This window comes from Panthera leo, chromosome A1 (assembly GCF_018350215.1).
Source record: "Panthera leo isolate Ple1 chromosome A1, P.leo_Ple1_pat1.1, whole genome shotgun sequence".
NCBI classification, from domain to species: domain Eukaryota; kingdom Metazoa; phylum Chordata; class Mammalia; order Carnivora; family Felidae; genus Panthera; species Panthera leo.
Window position 1 is genome coordinate 208695562 of NC_056679.1, and position 21314 is coordinate 208716875.

The 21314-nt window shown below is 37.6% G+C and overlaps 1 protein-coding gene across 1 annotated transcript in view; it reads right to left on the bottom strand.

The window, feature by feature from the left end:
* WDR70 (WD repeat domain 70) overlaps positions 1-21314 on the bottom strand; it is a 299594-nt gene that overhangs the window by 39850 nt on the left and 238430 nt on the right. The window contains exons 11-13 of the mRNA XM_042951763.1: positions 12590-12689; positions 9840-9924; positions 8243-8381 (exon numbers count right to left, since the gene is read on the bottom strand). Coding sequence (XP_042807697.1) covers positions 8243-8381; positions 9840-9924; positions 12590-12689 — 324 coding nt within the window. The remainder of the gene's footprint in view (positions 1-8242; positions 8382-9839; positions 9925-12589; positions 12690-21314) is intronic.

Here is a 21314-nt window from a genome sequence, read left to right on the forward strand (position 1 = left end):
ATTGTATAATTTTCAAAAATAATAACAATGAGTCAGCACTAAATTAGTTCTTATCATTTTCCTTACTTAAAAACAGTGAATGACTTGATAAGGCAAATATTACCAAAACATCAGGGATTTCTTTACTATTTGCATGTGCCTACAGATGAGTACTCAACTGTATTCTTCAAGTCCCGAGAACTACTGTCCTGGAACATCCACAACATGATAGTTTTATCCGCAACGAGAAGTAATTTCATCAAGTCTTACTGATACCAGCACCCCCTTGGACATTGTGAAGCTAACAGCTAACTTAGCAGGGGACTCCAGCTGAGGTCCAAGTTTATGTATGTATGTATGTGTGTATGTATGTATGTGTGTATGTGTGTATGTGTGTATATGTATGTATATATTTGCAGAAAGAGTGGGGGAGGGGGGCAGAAGGACAGAGAGAGTGAGAGAGTGAGAGAAAGAGAGAGAGAGAGAGAAAGAGAGAGAGAGAGAGAGAGAGAGAGAGAGAGAATATTCACAGGCTCCATGCTCAGCAAGGAGCCCAATGCGGGGCTCAAGCCCACAAACTGTAAGATCATAAACTGAGCCAGATCAAGAGTTGGACACTCAACCAACTGAGCCACCCAGGCACCCCGGTCCAGTACTGTTTAAATTGAACTCTCATAAGTATGCTGCTTGCCTCAAGAAATAATTTAGTAATCCAAACCACAGAAGCAGCCAAAATGCAATATTGTTTTTCATCATAGCCCAATGGCATACCTTTTCTTCAGTGATTAAAGAAAATACTCCTACAGAAAGTAGTAGGCGCTGATCATTGTGCATCCTGACAATAAGACACTGTCCTAATGGCCATGTTGGAAATTAGCTCTTGACCCTAAAAAAGGTAGTGCTAGAGAAAGAACCATGTAACTGTTGTACTGGCAGATTTACATTAAAACTGCATTATTTTCTACTTACTCCCAAGTTCTTCATCAAGTATTCATACATCTCGGAAGACCAGGTAACGACCAGTGCTCATGTACCCTGCCTTCCTGTTCCCAAAGACCAAATGCTCCAAAGACCTATGTTGAATATACTGTCTTATCACTTGGCTGTTGGGAAATACACATATTTTATTAAGTACAAATATGTTAATCAGTATCCATAGAGAATCTGCATTGTTTAATCCTCCCAAGAAAGTGAATTACAGCAAAATTTCATTAAGCTGATGCTGCTTTATTCAAAATAATACATAATTCAAAGCAACTGCTATTCCCTAGTCAACCAGCTGTCTGATTACTCTTTAATAAAAATCAGATAATGGAAAGCTAGTTAAACTCAAAGCCCATTTTTTCCATCCCCTGAGCTTCACATTAGGAAGGTTTCACTGTATTTTAGAAGGCAGATAAATGCCAAATATAATTTTTCTTTTGAGTTTATTTTCAGTTGGCATTCACACTGTCAATAGCTCCAGTTTCCTCTGTGTACTATTACCTGTATGATCCTGGCTAGGCAAAGACATTGCTTGATTCCTTTATTTCTAGAAAGCACTTAAAGAGGTGCAATTCTGCCTGAGCTGGAATCTTCTATCAGTGAGACAGATCATTAGTCTACTCCCAGTATGAAATGAAAGAAGAGAGGAGTTGTTCAATTCTCCAGAGACCAGCTATCACAAGCCTAGCTTCATTAATTTGTTTGAAGTGAATTTCCAGAGTGGTTATATCCATACTCAAATGTAAGAACAAAGATACTTTCCAAAGCCATTTCTGAGGACTTCTGGAATAGCCATTAATTTGAATGACCTTTCTGCTCTCTTACATATGTACAAATAATGGAGGATGATTGTAGTCGGAATGGTCAGCATGTTCCTTACACTTATAAATTAAGATAAATAGCTAGCTAGCTTTGTGATGGGTCCATTATTTTATGGCTTTGTTATAACCATTTATTCTTTCCCTTAAATCTCTTTGGATTTAAAATATCAATACACTCTGCTAATAAAAACACAAAAATTTGTTATGTGAAATGAAAGCAGTAATACTTTCATTCTATGTTATAGGTCATTCTTTAGGTTAACAAATACAGCAATTTTCTTGGACATCAAAATTTATTAATTTAAATGTCATATGGGGAATAATCTATGTGTGCCATGATTAGATATGCTATTTACTTTCTTAGTGATCTTTTCTACATTGTCAGATTTTTAGATTCAATATGTACTACATTTATAGCCAGAAAATACATTAAAATACCAAAAAGTTGGGGTGCCTGGGTGGCTTAGTTGATTGAACGCCCAAGTCTTGATTTTAGGTCAGATCATGATCCCAGGGTTGTAGGATTGAGCCCCGCATCAAGCCCATTAGACTCTTAATCTTAAGCATGGAGCCTGCTTAAGATTCTCTCTCTTCCTCCCTCTGCCCTTCTCTCCCTGCGCTCGCACTCTCTCTAAGAAACAAAGAAATAAAAAAACCCAAGAGCTAATAGGATATAGTCCTCACTGATATATATGAAGAATCAGAGCTTTCAAGTTAAGGAAAAATAATGTAAATTCAAGTTCCCATCAGAACTTCACCTAATTAAATAAAGAAGGAAACATGGTTGATATGTTTATAGAAGTGTTTTTTTTTTTCAAAAGAAATCATTTTTTTTTTAGGGGCTCCTGGGTGGCTCAGTCGATTAAACATCCGACTTTGGTTCAGGTCATGATTTTGTGGTCTGTGAGTTCAAGCCCCACATCAGGCTCCGTGCTGACAGCTCAGAGCCTGGAGTCTGCTTCCCATTCTGTGTCTCCCTCCCTCTCTCTGCCCCTGCCCCGCTCACTCTTGCTCTCTCTCTCCTTCTCTCTCACAAAAATAAATAAATATTAAAAGAAAAAAGAAACCATTTTTTTAAACACAATATGGACCTCACTTTCTCCTTAGTGTATCTAATAGACTATCTCCATAATAAGATAAATAGGTCTTAAATAAAATATTTCTCCTTCCTTTGGTACATATATATGCTATAATTTAATTAATATAATTTTGACAATAATTATGTATTTTTCAATCAGTACCCATGATAATAAGGGGCAGGAATACAGCCTGTAGTAAGTAAGTAAATAAATAAATCTGGCAGAAAAACTTCAAGTTCTCCCTATCTTTTAGGGGAAGGCCAGAGTTAATAATAAACAGAAAAGTCATTGTTTTTATTTCACTTTCCTCCATTTGATGAAGATGCAAATAGTTGATAAAGTCCCAGGAAGACAGATCCAGAATATACACTTTCTCTAACTGTAGAGTTGGATCCATGAAAAAAATTAATAATAAGAACTCAAACTGATTATACCAATTACTTGACATTCTGAGTTTTCTTTCTTAAATAACATAAATGAGATGTGCATAATCTAGATTTCAATTCTCACAGGAAGGGGATATTCTGGAGAACAAGTAATGGTAGAAAAGAAGCAAAAACCTTGGATAATCCTTGCTCTATACGTTCTCTTTGGTGGTTAAATAATGTTCCTAAAGATAATCAGATATGTTTTAGTCACAAATGAATCTTTTTTCTTCCTTAAAATGCTATTGTATTTCTTCTGTTGGTACTCATATTCTCAATCAACTTTGAAATATCTAAAGCAGTTTAGTTGAAAATGAATGAACAAACGAATGAATGAATGAATGAAATAAAGCAGTCTAGTTGAAAATACCAAAGCAAATTTCCCTTCCTTTTCCTTAAGTGGCCATATACCAGATCAGTTTGCTAGATGCTATAGCCAAGTTTTGTAAATAGAAGTTTGATTTTTTTTCCTTCTATTCCTCACTTTGTTCAGTCAATGTTCACAGAAACAGAGTTCCCTCACCAAAGCACATAAGCTAACAAATCAGAAGAATAGTCAGGATCAAGTGTGAAATTTCTGGCTTTTTGCCTTTCTACTTTTTTTCCTTAAACATTTTTTTTAGTGTTTATTTATTTATTTCTGAGAGAGAGAGAGACAGGAGAGAGAGTGCAGGGGAGGGGCAGAGAGAAAGGGAGAGATGGAATCCCAAGCAGGCTCCACACTGTCAGTGCACAGCCTGCTGCGGGGCTTGCACACACGAACCATGAGATCATGACCTGAGCCAAAACCAAGAGTCGGATGCTTAACCAAATGAGCCACCCAGGCGCTGCTTCTTTTTCACTCTTTTCCTCTTTACCCAATTTCTTTTGGATAAATTATTTCTGAAAGCAACTGAGGTGAAGAGGCTGCCATCTTAAATAATACCAGGTCAAAAAACTTTATTCCATTATGCTTGGGTTAAAGAGTATAAATGGTAATGTTAGAATAATTGTATAAATCATGTCCTTTGATTTATATTAGTTAAAAAGAGGGAAATTCTGTTAGTCATTTTATAACAAATTATAGTTTGATGAAAAATCACTAAGTTAATAATAGACCATAACGTTATCTCAGGGCATTTCCTGAAATAACTAGAACTTTGAAAAGGTTTGAAACTGTCTATGTTTCTTCCAAACATAATTATTTAAAAAAAAAAATGATACATCATCTCCAAATTATATTTTGTTCATTCTTTCTCTCCTATACTTTGATCACATAAAATAGAGTAATGGTAGCCTTTTACACAATATATAAAAGCTTAGAACCCCATCTTACACAAAAACTAAAGTGAGCTTGTAAAACTCAAGATTCAAGTTATATTCTGGAATTTATCTTAGAAAGGAGGCTAAGCACACTACCCGAATCATAAAAAATTAGATGATAAATGAGAAATATGCACTTTTTTTAAGTTGAGTAAACACAATTGAACTACAGAGAAACATCTAAAAATAATTTCGGAATTGTAAAACGTGTATGAACATCATACAATAAAAATAGTAAATGTTAGAGAAACGTTTGTCATTTCCTAGTGAAGAGTATCTCTACGTTGAATAGAGAAAAAAAATTTTCAGAGCATATGACAATGCAGAGACTAGAATTAAAACTAGTTTTTCCTTTAAGTTTGTTTCAAAAATAAATAAGGAAAATGCAATTATTATGTTTTTAAAAGCTATTTATTGTGAAAGTTATAGTATAGTTTTTAGTTATTAGGAAACTGTATAGCTGTTAACATCCCTGACTGAAGACAATATTTGATTCCATATACGTGCCGAGCTTGGCATTCTAAAATATAATGATGTAGGGGTGTATTTTTTTATTTTAGAAGAGGATGTGGGAATACAATCACTAGTATTTTATTCAAGTAAATGGATTCATCTAGGATAGACCTGAAGCCACCGTTGTCTGTGCCTAGTCGAGCAAGCACACCACTAACTGCTGATAGGAAGGATGAGATGTTGTCTTTTATGTAAATTAAAACTCAACATAGTAAGTACCTTACCACAGCAGAGTGCGGTATTTCCAAAAGAAATGACTATTCTGGTTTTTAATGACAAAACACAATAAAAGAAGAGATATTTTTGGTCCTTCTAGCAAAATGCCCACCCTCTTTATCCATTCCAAAGAATATACTTATTTTCTTACATTCCAAGAAGACTTAAAACTTCAGAAAATAAATCAAAGAGACATTTTAAAGTTCCTTTAACATAACATGCTACTTACTATGTAAACAAACACAGTGCTGTCTGGGACAGGGGGTGGGGATGGGGCGGCCTGGGCAGCTCAGTCACGGTTAAGTGTCCAACTCTTGATTTCGGCTCAGGTCATGGTCTCAGGGTTCAGTTTGTGAGATGGAGCCGGGGTCGGGCTCTGTGCTGATAGCACACAGACTCTGCTTGGGATTCTCTCTCTCTCCCTCTCTCTCTCTGCCCCTCCCCTGTTTGTGTGCTCTCTCTCTCAAAAACAAATAAACTTCAAAAGAACAAAACAAACAATGCTGTCTAATATTAACAACAAAAATGCAAACAAATCTTAAATCAATTATGTAAAAGACCACTTTAAAGTGCCATGGCTTTGTCCCTATTTGAAGTTTTCTCTTCACCCATCTATTAATACGGATCTCAAAATCTGTTTTCTGACTTTTCTAACATAATTCAATATAAGGTACAATCCATTTACTTAATGACCATTCTCTTTTGTTTGCTTCTCTTCATTTGCTCATCCCTTAAGATTCAGGTTTCCTAGGGCTCATATTCTCCATCCTTTGTGCCTTAAACTAATCAGCAGCCACTATTTCAACTACAAAACTGCAAATATTTCTCCCAAAATTGTGTCTTCTCTTAGGCACCAAACCCATGTACCCATCTGCCTACTATCTCCACCCAGACATCCTGCTGGCATTTCAAGCTCAACATATCAACAATGCACTATATTTCTTCCGAATTCTGCTTTCTTTTCTTTTTTCTTTCTTTTTTAATCTCAGAGAATACTGACTCAGTTTCCCAAGTAATAAACCTCAGCCTTCATACACAAATGAAATCTTATAAATCTAACCTTCACACTTCAGTAAAAATTAACTGTTCTAAAGCCTAAATCTGATTGTGTCATTCTGATGTTTTAAACAAACAAACAAACAAACAAAGACAAAGTCACCTTCTTATTATGGCATACAAGATCAGGTTACTTTTCCTTCTCTCCTGCCTCACTCTTTAGACACACTTGCGCTCTCCAGTATGCATTACATGTACTTCTCCAGGATACCATTCACTTATTCAATAACTATTGATTAAATACAACCTGTATGTCTGTCAGTTCTAAGCACTGAGGATATCACAGCAAACACAACAAAGTTTCTGCTCTAGTGGGCTTACATCCTGGTGGAAGAACACAGATAAAACAAATAAACATACAATAGATGCAATGGCCATAAGGGCTATGGAGAAAAAGATCTAGCTAGAAAAGCAACTCAGAGCAACACAGCAAATGGCATGTTCTATACACTACAAAAACCTAGTGTGTCTTAAAAGTGCAATCACACATCCCTTAATTTATTTAGGTTTCAATTTTAATTATACTTTAAAACCACAACACCATGAGTAATCCTGAAATGTACAGTCATTGAGAGGCATAACAGAACATGGTTTACTTCTGGAACAACCAATTATAATAATTTTATTTTTTGAGATTAAAGTTGATAGAGTCAAGAGTGTTTGCTTTGATTCTAGTATTTTAGTTGGCTCTTGGCTGTACCCCCCAAAAATTATTATTAGTGCTGGCACATTTCAAATTATGTCATGAGATTAGAATCTATAAAACCCAAGTACTCATCTAGAATTAGTCTCATTGTTATTTCATTGTCTCTAACTATACCATGGTTTCAAATTTAGGGCCTACAAATTAAGACTCCATAGTAATACTACAGCATTAGAGACAGGAGCTTTTTACTGGTGATTTAAAAACAGTTGTTCAATTGTCTGAATCATTTAAGTACATAATATGTCCCAACTGTTTACAAAGAGCTGAAACAACTGGAGAAGCCTACATTAAGGGCACTGTTTAAGATATAGGATATTGCTAAAGGATTTGACAGTGAGCCAAAGGAAACTTACAGACATTAATTGGTCTGTTTCATATTCAGAAAATAACAATGACTTACCTTACTATCAAAATAATAATACATACTTTAAAAGACTATAAAGGAATTCAGATTTTCCTCTGGGAAACTTCACTATTACTGCATCACATACAGCTCCAGTCTCAGGACAGGAATGAATGAATGAATCAATGAATCAGTGCACACATGCTGGAGTTTTAGTACTTATATAAATATGTAAAGAAAACTAGTGGATTTTTTTTTTTTTTTTTTAGATAGCAGAAGTTAAATCTGAAATGTTTTAAGCTTCCAAATAACTAAATAGAAATTGAGCTCAGCGGAAACTCAGTCTTACAGCAATGACAATTCTGGCAAGCCAAATTCTGTCAAAGACTTTGTGGTTTAGGAAACGATGACACAATTCATCACTTTCCGAGGGCATAACTTTCATTTCTGTCCACAATCCCTGAATCTTCACAAACATGCACACTGTGGGACACTCGTTTCTACAGCCTACATAATAATTAGGTTAGCTTCTGCTCTCTTCAAACTGGTTGGCAGAGGGGCAAACATCCTCAGCCCAGCTGAAATTATGACTGAAGTGTGACAGACCCATAGGAAATACTGGGTCAAAGGAAGGGAAAGGGTAGATCAGCCAATCTGCACCAGTCTAATAATTCCTGTGCCGGAGAAAAAAAGCAACTACCATTGCACTGTAAGGGCCAGGGCTTATGTTCTATTTAAAAACTAAAACCAAAACAAAAGATGACTAAGAGGCAAACTTCACTTCATTCTCAAGGCTGAGAAGAAAAGAATTTACATACCGCATCTGTGATGTCTATTTCATACACCCTTTGGAAAGTCCGGCGCTCAAAGAAAACAAGTTTGCCGCTGCCACATCCCCTTTGAACAGATGTCCCAGTGACCACGAGTTTATCATCTGGACTGAAACAGCAGTCGGTCCTACAGACAAAAACCAGTATATAAGCATAAGCTTATGACCCTACAACAGTGAGTTAAATACAATATAAACAACACCATTGTAATAAGAAGTAACTCTTACAGAGGACTTACAGTAACTCAAGCACTTATTTTTTTGTTTAATTTTCACAATAATCCCATGAGGTAGATATTATTATTCCCATTTTACTGATGAGGAAACTGAGGCAGAGAGAGATTAAATAAACCTTGCCCAAGATCACAAAAGTAAGTGGTGCAGCTGGGATTCGAACTTAGGCAGTCTGATTCCAGAATGTGTGCTTTTAACTTCCACATGCTATATGTTTAATGTAAAGGAAGTATGGGAAAAACTCAATTATAGACACTGACGGTACTATAGACAAATAGACATTGTATGACTAATGTCTAAGCAGTGATTATTTTGTCCAGTTTTGGAACTATGTTTTTTATCACCACTATCCACCATCCCCAAATAATTTGAGGTTTGTCAAGTCAAGCACCATGAAATGAGGAGCAGGTTGGACCGCTGGAACCTGACTGATGGCTAGAATTCAACAGCTCTTGTTATTAGAGATCTGGCCACCTGATTGTGAATAGTCTAAGACATGATCCAAAGAAGTCATGCAGTTAGCATAGCTTACAGCAGGCATAATAGTTCAAAAAAAGTCTCATCAGCTATAAATTCATGTTTGTTTGTCCATCTGTTTGTCTTAACAGATAAATGCCATGGGCAATGGACCGCGCTAGAATTAGTGCTCTGCTATTACACTGTTTCCTGCACTTGGCGCCTCCATCAACTTCACGCTCTCCCTGTTGGTCATTATTTAACACAGATGTGAAATTTTATTTCCACATAAATAGAGACTTCTGCTTAGGCACCAACTGTAGGACTTAAAGTTCAAATCCCACCTCAGCTGCCTCAGAAAAATCTTTACGTGTTTCAGTTGTCAACGTAAGACAACGGAGAGAACAGTGTTCAGCTACCTCGAGCAGGATGTTCTGACCAAGTGAAGGATAGTGAATTATTGACTGGAATTGAGATAAGAAAAAATTGAGAAAACAATATATAATAATGCTTAGTAACTATGGAAAATTGCTTTGATGGAATGGGATTCAAATTTTAAAAGACAACAATATGGAGGCTTACCCTGTCATTTATACATATTAAAAAAAAACCAACTCAATCCCTTAAAATATTTTTACTGCCCAAAGACCTATGTGTGTATACACATAAACACACACATACAAACACATGAACATACATCATTTCAACTTCCAAAGAATTTTATGGTCTGAAGAATGTGCAAATGAAAAGAAAAAATAAAATGCATCTTCAAGAACAGATATCAAATACTCTTCATATTTCTTTTTAGAAGACATACGATATAAATTAACATTAAGGTGAAGAAATTTCTTGTTCACTCTCTTATGTTTATCAATTATTTAAAATACGCTACTTACATTGGGAACATGGTAGGAAGACCCGAGGCTGAAAAAAGTGGCTTATTAAACTGTCGAATGTCCCATAATTTCAATGTATCATCACCTAATAGAGGAAAGAAAAAGAAAAGACAGAAAGTGCATTGTCCAAAAAGAACTAGTTCCAAGCTTAGAGTTTGCTAACCTTAGTGTATAACTATAGGAAGGAAAGAAAGAAAAAAAAAAAAGAAAAAGAAAGAAAGAAGCACATAAGTGTTTTACTTTTTTAACTGTTTGGGGAGTTTGAAAGTAGTAGATGTGAGAACAGTAGAAAGATATATGATAATGAACTGGTCTCCTAGAAATAAATTTTCCAACTGATGTAGCATCTGTAGGCTAGAAGGAACCCTGGAGAATCTACTCTAAGGAGTGATTTTACAGCAGCTGGCAGTTCCCCTAAGGTACAGTTGAGCATAACCTGACTGCTTAAGAAGATATTAATTTAACAACCATCAGGACTGAAAATAGTTCAATTCACAACAGATTCTTTCTCCCGTTGGTGTGTAGATGAAGCTATCCATTAACATTAATGAGGGTGAGCCATGTGATTCCCTTCCCTCCAGTGTAACTCCACCTGTGGCTATCACTCTTCACTTTGCTGGGGAGTACAGCTTTTCCAAGCTCTTTAAAGTATAATGGATATTCTTCTAAGGATCACTTTTTTATATTTCTATAGGGCTACTAACTAATATTCTTGACCGGAATGAAAGCCAAAACTCATATAAGTAATGTCTTTGCTGCTCTTTTTCCCCCATGTCCACAGCTGAGACCCGCCTCAACCCCTTGGGTCCAATAAGGAATCAATATCAGGTGCAAGTGAGGTGAGTGGAGAGTTCAATAAAAGTCTCCACTCTCTCCCAAGTGACTCTTCCTCTGAAACACAACTTTTGGCAGGTGCACTAATCCACAACTGGCTGGACTGGGGTCCTGCTTATATTGGAAGAACTTTGTAAGATTCACCTTTTTGCTTTTAGTCTTGAAAAAAAAAAAAAAGATTACATATCCTCACAATTCTCAAACAGTAAAAAAAACATTAATCTGCATTAAAGAGTTTAGCTAAACTGGCAGGTTCTGGAACTAGCAGGAACATCTTACAACACCCAGGGACTCTGGTGAATTGACTTCCATCTGTCATATTCTATACACTCAGGAAGAAAAAGGATGGAATATAGTATACATGTTGTGTTGGCAACATGGTACCCAACAGCTATTACAGGATGGAAGGGGAAGGTAAGAATTATCACCAAAATGGCTTTGACTGAAATGGAATTAGTCCTGTACTTCTAGTACTTAACAACTGGGTTGGGGCTGGCCTGTTTTAGAATCCTCTGAGAAGAATTTTCAAACTACACTTCTCTCTTATTCCCCTCTTGTCTCCCCAGTGCACATTGGAGATTTGGGTACACCTTCTAAAGGGGCAAGAGTAAATGTGAAAATTTCTAGGTGAAACATTTATCATTTGAAAAACTTCCCCAGAAGATTCAGATACAGACTCTTGGGGTAAGAACCACTATTTGTAAGTAAAGAGTACACATAGTTTTAATTAAGAGCCATCTCAGGACTTGAACAGGTTAGAATTGATAAACCAAAATACATATTTTATAATACCCACCTTTTCCATATTTACCATAAATAGAAAATACATATACATGTGCTTTGCTTTTTTACAATTATGTAAGTAAGGGTAGTTTGGTTATAATAGAGAAGGCTTCCTCAGAGGACAGAGAACCTGAATACAGTCCCCGAGGTACACAGACATGGAATGGCTGAACTGAGTGAAAGCTGTACCAAGTCTCTCCATCTCCCCCTCATTCCCACTACTCTCTACACCAGGTTGCAAATTCTTTCAGGAAAGGAACTCTGTCTATGATGTTCACATTGTATACCCAGCACCCAGCATAATGGTAACTCAGAGTAGTTACTCAACATAATATAGTAGTTGATGGAGTGAATGAATGACTGAATGTAGTGTTGCTAGATTAACATGGCCTATGGAATAAAGACTAAATCCTTTATTTGATATTTAAAGCCATCTGTAACATGGCTCCCACCTACTTACTCTGCTGTTTCTTTCCCTCCCCACAAATGGGCCTCCAGGAAGATCCTCAGTCATGTCCCATACTTCACGTAATGCTTTACTCATAAGCCGTCCTTACTATTCTCTTATCTCCTTCAGTTAACACTTAGCTTATCCATGTGAGAAGGATTCAGCAAAAAGGTACAACCCATATTCAACCATATGAGTGTGGAGAAGTAAACTTATAATATGGTCACATAAAACTACATAGCTATTTAAAAAATGATACCCAGGTATACAACTTTTTTTTTTAACTGAATTGTTATAGTGTTTGAACTGGAAAAAAAAAATTAATGGTGAGCTAACAGAAGACTCTAAATTTAAAAACAGTATAAAAATACTGTAGAAAATCATCTACAAAATTCCATAAAGTAGAGGCAAAGGTCATCCTTAGAGGCTTCAAACTCTGATGGAATTTGAAGCTAAAATAAAAACTCAGGCAAAAAAGTACATATTTTCTAAATTTTACTTGACAACTTCTAATAAAACAATTTTGCCAAATTGGATATGCATTTTAATGAAAAAGAAGACTGACAAAGTTACATTAACAAAAGCACAGCTACCTTTACTGTTAGGATATTAGTGTAACTTTATTAGGGTTAATTATGATCATTTTATATATAGAAATACATCCGAAAGAAAGTTTTTAACCTACCTCCACGAGAAGCAAGGACATTACCATCATAGGAAAAAGTCACGCAGGAAGTGTCTGTTCCTGGGTCATGAGCCTGTTTATAGTGGAATTTAGGATGAACCTGTTTGCAAAGACAAGCAAAGTGTTAATTAACATCTCATCTGAATTCAAACAAGAACATTTCTGTGGCAAGAGTATTTTACTCTATCATCTGGAAAAGGATATATGTAAAATATTAATTTCATTTGATTATAGTTTTCTTTATCCTGGAAAAAAATTCAAATAGTTTCCAAAAACATCCATTTGCTCTAATAATAAAAAAGAGATTAAGTAAGTCCCATCTTTCAGACTGCCTTCGCAAGCTCTGAGCAACACAAGATCAACTCAGTATTCAGTTCTTATAAAATTATGGGGACCATTTCCTATAGTTATCTGAAAGAGTAATATAAATAAAAATTACAAGTGAACATATTATTTATTAAATCAAATGTATCATTGTAGGACTGCCTGGCTGGCTCAGTCAGTAAAGTGTGTGAATCTTGATCTCAGGGTTCTGAGTTTAAGACCCATGTTGGGTGTGTTGCCTATATATATATGTATGTGTGTGTGTGTATATATATATATGTATATATATACATACCACTGTATTCCTAGTATATGCCAGACACTGGGCATGTGGTTGTAGGCCTTGAACTCTCTTGTATGTGCCTGTAGGATAACGTTGTTGCGGGGGAGGAGGAGGGGGAGAGGTAACCCTGCTGCAATGCTAATCATACCCTAGGCACTCCATCCTCTATGGTCTCGTCTACTTCATTCTCACAGTCCACAAGTTAAGGTTCTACTATTATCATGTCCATGTTACATTTGAGGAGACTGAACCCCAGAGACTAAAGTTCCTTATCTAAAGCCACAGAGCTGGTAAGTGCTAGAGCTGGGTACAGGACTCAGGAGGCCTGCTCTTAAACACTACTTCTTTTCTGGTGCTGTGTGTTAGTAGTCTTTTTACTCCTAATATTGCTTCTTCACAGGTAATGACTTCTAAAAGTAACTCTACGATACTAATCCTATCACTCAGTTATGACTCAGTAACCAGCACAGGCTAAGGGACTAGGGAGTCAGTTATCCCAGATCTACCAGGCTAGAAAATTCCACTGAATGGACAGGGACACTCCTAGTGACAATAGCATGTAGGTCTCTGCTAGGAGTCACAGGTATAGGAATACAAGTGACCCCATCTCCTTTGCTCTTACCTCAACCCTAACAAGAACTGGTCACAAATCAGAGCTTCCAGCAATATCCCTGATGCCCTGACAGTGAGCTTCCACCTAAAGGCTTCCCGTAATGAGGAGCACAGTACCTTACAAAAGCAGGCTGGATTTGTTTTTGTTTTTGTTTTTAATAATTTATAAATATTGAGTTAAATTTGTCTTCTCTCTTCCTCTGACAGTCTTAGAAATTTGTATTAAACATGGCTATCATGCTCCTACGTCTCATGGGTACAAATAATTTGTTGATTCAACTTTTCTTTTCAACTGGGTGTCAACTGTATGGCAGACATAATGTTAAGCAGGGAAACACGAATGTGCAAAGATAAACATGGCTTCTTTCCTCAGAGAGCTGACAGTCAGTCAGTCCCCTCAAAGAACACAGTTAAGCATACGAAGGGACAAGTGGTACAATGGGGATGTGAAGAGTCATAAGTGAGCACTGAAGAGAGATGCCTAATCTAACCCTGAGAATGGGGGAGGGGGAGTGGAGGAAGAGGGGCAAAAACAAATCCTGTGACCCCGTGGATGAAAGTATGAGTTAGCAGATGAAGGAGCAGGATACAGAGGCAAGAACGAGAGTACTGTGTTGTAGTAGGCAGAATTTTGACCCCCATGACCTCTTCCCTGCAGTGTCATGCCCATAAATATGTCACTGTACATGGCAAAAGGGACTCTGCAGGTAAAACTAAAGTTACTAACTGGCTATCCCTAAAATAGGGAGATTATCCTGGATTATCTAGGTGGGGCTGAAGTAGTCACATGAGTCTTTGCAAGGAGAACTTCCTCTTGGCTGAGGACAGAAAAGGAAGCCACACAGACATGACAGGAGAGTACGTCAGAGAGGCTGGAAGAATAAAAAGTGTTGGACATGTCACTGCTGACTCTAAAGATGTGTCAAGGAAATGGGTATCTGATTTCTGCCAATAACCAGTGTGTTTGAAAGAGGACTCTGAACCCCAGATGAGAGCCACATCCTTGGCCAATACTTTGATTTTAGCTTGGTGAGAGCCTAAGAAGAGAATCCCACCACACCATGACAGACATCTTACCTGGAGAAATTGTGAAATAACAAATTGGTGTTTTTTTAAGGCACTAAATTAGTGGTAATTTGTTAGGAAGCAACAGAAAGCTAACATGTGCATAAAGGTAAGAGAACTGGTTGGAGTCAAAGAACTAAAAGAAGCAAACCATGACTCGAGGGAAAGGTGAGGTGAAGGGCTGGTGTGAGCAGGGCCTTGATTACCAGGAGCCTTGTGGGCCATGTCCAGGACTTAGATTTTATCCTGAAGGCAAAAGAGAGCTGCTTAATGGAGTTTACTCAGAGCAGGACATGACTGGGTTTGCTTATTTTAAAAAGATCATTCTGGACACATGTGGAGATAGATTAGGAATATTTTGTTCCTCAGAAAAAACAAAACTCTGCTACCAAACTCAATTAGGAAAATTTGCCAATTGGTCATATTTCATCAAGTCATCAACTACTAAACTCTAAATAAAACTTCTGAAAGAGACTGTAGGGGTAACAGTTCACCAAAAAGCCTGTGCTACCTTTGGCCTCTCAGTGAAATTAACTTAGGTTTTTTGTGGGGCTTTTTTTAATGTTTATTTATTTTTGAGAGAGAGTGAGAGCACAAAGGAGAGGCAGAGAGAGAGAGAGAGGGAGACAGAGGATCTGGAACAGGCTCTGCGCTGACAGCAGAGAGCCCAATGTAGGGCTCAAACTCACGAACCGTGAGATCATGACCCGAGCTGGAATCGGAAGGTTAACTGACTGAGCTACCCAGGCGCCCCAACTTAGTTTTTGTGTATTTGTTTTAAATGTTTTGTTTATGTTTACTGACCCCTCATTTCAGGAGCGGTAAGGCAGTGGGGTACAGTAAAACGAGCAGTGGGCCAGGACCAGGAGATAGGAAATCTAGACTTAGTTCAGTCAAAAACTAGCAGTGCGACTAGGGACAAATTAGCCTCTCCAGATCACAAGTCAATCTTCTGTAAAATAAATGGACTGTGCGAGACGATTTCTAGGGTCTCTGATAGCTCTGTGATTCTTAAGAAAAAGACAAAAACTGGTATATATAAGTATATATAATATTTTCTAATTAAACTAACTGATCAATTATGTACTTTTTTATTATTAATAGGACAAAAGAGATTTTGAATGCCAATGTTTGACCATAGAAATACATATATACATAGATGTGTATATACACGTATACCAGTAAAGTGGGATACAGAACCTTAAAAGGCACAGAATCCAAGGGAATCCTGTCATATAAGCTTCAGCATGAGCTCAGTGGCAGCAGGTTGCTCCCTGTGACAGTCTGACTCTCTTCCTTGTTGCTCACACAGGGGTGAGATGAAGCTGCGAATGTGCTATTTCCTAAATTGGTCTTGCTTCTTTTTACTGCCCTGAGTGGGATTCTAATGTTTAAAGACATATAAGGCACCTGGTACACAAGCAAGGAAAAAGTGCAATGTTTCAAAACTTAAGGAAAGATTCTGCTGGATCTAACAGGTGACAGTACAACTACAGTACAAGGAACTGAATGGCAATAAGGTATTATGACTACAGGGGATTTTGCCTTAATCTAGTAAGAAAGGATTTTACCCAATATTCATCAGCCACACTTTTATGCTTTTAGGTCTCCTCATTCAGGTACTCCTTGGTTTGTTGTTGTTGTTGTTGTTTTGATTGTTTTTTAGACTTCATGCCCAGCGTGGAGCCCAACATGGGGCTTGAGCTCATGACCCTGAGATCAACACCTGAACTGAGATAAAGGGTTGGACTGAGGCACCCAAGTGCCCCCATTTAGGTACTACTTTAAAAAGCCACTCTAATAAAGAAACTGATCCCATTCACAATTGCACCAAGAAGCATAAAATACCTAGGAATAAATCTAACCAAAGATGTAAAAGATCTGTATGCTGAAAACTATAGAAAGCTTATGCAGGTAATTGAAGAAGATATAAAGAAATGGAAAGACATTCCCTGCTCATGGATTGGAAGAATAAATATTGTCAAAATGTCAATACTACCCAAAGCTATCTACACATTCAATGCAATCCCAATCAAAATTGCACCAGCGTTCTTCTCGAAACTAGAACAAGCAATCCTAAAATTCATATGGAACCACAAAAGGCCCCGAATAGCCAAAGTAATTTTGAAGAAGAAGACCAAAGCAGGAGGCATCACAATCCCAGACTTTAGCCTCTACTACAAAGCTGTCATCATCAAGACAGCATGGTATTGGCATAAAAACAGACACATAGACCAATGGAATAGAATAGAAACCCCAGAACTAGACCCACAAATGTATGGCCAACTCATCTTTGACAAAGCAGGAAAGAACATCCAATGGAAAAAAGACAGTCTCTTTAACAAATGGTGCTGGGAGAACTGGACAGCAACATGCAGAAGGTTGAAACTAGACCACTTTCTCACACCATTCACAAAAATAAACTCAAAATGGATAAAGGACCTGAATGTGAGACAGGAAACCATCAAAACCTTAGAGGAGAAAGCAGGAAAAGACCTCTCTGACCTCAGCCGTAGCAATCTCTTACTCGGCACATCCCCAAAGGCAAGGGAATTAAAAGCAAAAGTGAATTACTGGGACCTTATGAAGATAAAAAGCTTCTGCACAGCAAAGGAAACAACCAACAAAACTAAAAGGCAACCAACGGAATGGGAAAAGATATTTGCAAATGACATATCAGACAAAGGGCTAGTATCTAAAATCTATAAAGAGCTCATCAAACTCCACACCCGAAAAACAAATAACCCAGTGAAGAAATGGGCAGAAAACATGAATAGACACTTCTCTAAAGAAGACATCCAGATGGCCAACAGGCACATGAAAAGATGTTCAACGTCGCTCCTTATCAGGGAAATACAAATCAAAACCACACTCAGATATCACCTCACACCAGTCAGAGTGGCCAAAATGAAGAAATCAGGAGACTATAGATGCTGGAAAGGATGTGGAGAAACAGGAACCCTCTTGCACTGTTGGTGGGAATGCAAATTGGTGCAGCTGCTCTGGAAAGCAGTGTGGAGGTTCCTCAGAAAATTAAAAATAGACCTACCCTATGACCCAGCAATAGCACTGCTAGGAATTTATCCAAGGGATACAGGAGTACTGATGCATAGGGGCACTTGTACCCCAATGTTTATAGCAGCACTCTCAACAATAGCCAAATTATGGAAAGAGCCTAAATGTCCATCAACTGATGAATGGATAAAGAAATTGTGGTTTACATACACAATGGAATACTACGTGGCAATGAGAAAAAATGAAATATGGCCTTTTGTAGCAACGTGGATGGAACTGGAGAGTGTGATGCTAAGTGAAATAAGCCATACAGAGAAAGACAGATACCATATGGTTTCACTCTTAGGTGGATCCTGAGAAACTTCACAGAAACCCATGGGGGAGGGGAAGGAAAAAAAAAAAAAAAAGAGGTTAGAGTGGGAGAGAGCCAAAGCATAAGAGACTGTTAAAAACTGAGAACAAACTGAGGGTTGATGGGGGGTGGGAGGGAGGGCAGGGTGGGTGATGGGTATTGAGGAGGGCACCTTTTGGGATGAGCACTGGGTGTTGCATGGAAACCAATTTGACAGTAAATTTCATATATTAAATAAAAAATTAAAAATAAAAAAAAATAAAAAAATAAAAAGCCACTCTATTGGAGGTTGGGTGTTTTGAAACTTCTACAATTCATTGTTTATAATGCAAAACGTGTGAATATATGCCACAAAACAAGTTCCACCTTGTCTTTGTGACTTCCAGTATTTTCTATTGCCTTATCGATAACATCTCGGTACAACACTCTTTTAGAGTGACAAATTGCTGCGTATTAATGACTAAGATTTCAAAGGAGAGACTGCACTCAAAATTTCTAAATCATTTCCTTTTTTAAAGGACCCAGTAAAGGGGCACCTGTGTGGCTCAGTCAGTTAAGTGTCTCACTCTTGGTTTTGGTTCAGGTTATGATCTCACAGTTCGTGAGTTTAAGCCCCGAGTCAGGCTCTGTGATGATAGCACGGAGCCTGCTTTGTATCCTCCTTATCCCTGTCTCTCTGTCCCTCCTCTGCTTGCTCTCTCTTTCTCTCTGAAAAAATAAATAAACTTAAAAAAAACTTTTTTTAAAGAACCCAATAAAAGAAAGAGACAAAGTGTCCTCACTTGAGATGGACAGCTCACAGATTCTATGTCAAAAGAGCTCAATTATTAACTTCACTTTAACCAGTAACAAAAGTTTCTTCTAATGATACAAAATAGATAGCCAGAGGGGATCTTAAACTTTTGTAAAATATCAACACTTGGACAGTAACAATGACATACACCCTCACACTCTGGAAACAGAGTCAGCCTGACTGAAAACACTTCTGGCATAATGTGGGAAATCTAAAACTGAGACTTCTCCTTTAACCTTCTCCTTTAACTGATTTTATGATCATCCGAGGCAAAGAACATCGTTCTTTAGGGAAACGGAGATTATTAACTCCTTTATATAGGTTTCCTATCCTTGGGAGTGCCTTATGTTATGATTTGGAGAGTAGCAAGTCTCCCATGTGCATAATGCTGGAAAATGCAAGCAGAAATGCTAGAGCTTTAAAGGCCCTCTCCTGAGATATAGTACAAACTCCAGTTGGTAAAAATGTCCTTATATCCTCTCTTTGCAGCTGCTCAGGAGCCTCTGGCAGTACAAAACTCCATACATTATAAGCAACAACCATCCATTTCTGGGTGGCTCTAATTAGGAACACTTTTCTTAAACTGGGTCCAAGACTCCTTCCTAGAATTCCAACACCTACTTATGGGTCCTGGTCCTGTCATCTGTGGCTATGCTAATTCTAGTTTTTCTTCTCTAATGCAGTCTGCCAGAATCTCCAAGAAAAATATGACATCTTCCACAAAGTCTTAAATATAGCATTCTTGAAATCCTAAATGTAATCCAAACATTCTCTGGTGCTACCAATGGTCAGTGAGTGTACATCCGGGGGCTGCCGAGATCTGTCTCAATCAATGCAAGAGGAACAACAGCCCTCAAAATGATCAAAACACATTTTGTAATTAATAGAGACAGTGGAATTAACTATTTTAAATGAGAGGATTTAAGTGAATTGCTGGGCTGAAAATAGAGAAAATTTTAATGGAAAGAATATTGGTCCTTCAGTCAAGCTGACTCCACCTAAATTTTCAATTTGATACATTTTAGTTTGACCCTGGCCAAACTGCTTAATCTTACTGTTTCTCAGTTTCTTAATTTTTAAAATTACACATCTTCCCACCCCTAACTTCTCCTCAACTCCCAAAGACACCTTGTTATATCTGACCTACTAATTCCTGCTTATGTCAATACCACACATACATTAAGTCTCTCATAGGGGCCTCCTTTCATAAAGCTGCCAACATGCAACTATGCTAACAAAACACAAACTCCAAGAGCAAGATGAAGCAAATCCTGGGCTCTCTAACAAGCGAGGTGTACTAGCATTTGTCCTCTCACATCTAGTTCTAGGACCCCCTCAATGGATATAAAATTCCTTTCTCACTGGGAATCTATTTTCAAGCTTAGTGATAACCAAGCAATTCTGTATTTTCAATCACATGCTAGAGTTATACTGGGATTAAAAATATGCCAGGATTTTTTAAATGGCAATATGAAAAGCCAAATAAATGTACGTCTAGATGGAACATAACTTGCTCCTGTTTCTCTGATTTTGGAGACCTGTAGTAAGGAGAATGGGGAGAATACATACGAAAGAATAAGAACTGTCACGTGAACATGCTTTGCCATTCCCTACTCCCATGAAGCCTTCATTCTAGTGAGGAAAAACAGACAATAACACCTCTCCAACTGATTCTATGACATTCAGGTTAATATACTGTATGAAAATATGGCATAATGATAAAAAGCACAGACTGTGCAGCCAGACTGACAAGTTCAAATCCAGGCTTCACCACTCACCACCCACGTGATCTTGGGCTGGCTAATCTCCCTATGCCATCTATTAAATGAGAATAACAATAGCATCCACTTTAGCTGTTGGGAGAATGTAATGAGTTAATGCAAGTGGCACACTCCTTTGCAATATAACTTTGCTACTCTTTTCATCAAAATGTGCCATTTACTTCTTAAAACCTGGGGTCTGGGTATGGACACGTGACTTGTTTGGGCTTATAGGACACGTAGCCACAAAAATGTGCCTCTCACACCTCCCACTGCATAAACTGCCACTTTCCCTGCTTCTGTGACTTGGCCAGGCTTTGCAAGGGCTGCTCCCAGCCAAAGACTGAGCACAAGGGATAAAGGACTCCTAATTAATCTGAGTGACATTTTCCTGACATTGTGCTATTAGTCTGAGACTCTTTTTTGCACATAATGCTGGAAAATGCAAGCAGAAATGCTAGAGCTTTTTTCTTTTCCTTTAATAGAACAGCTTTCTTGAGATACAATTCACATACCATGGA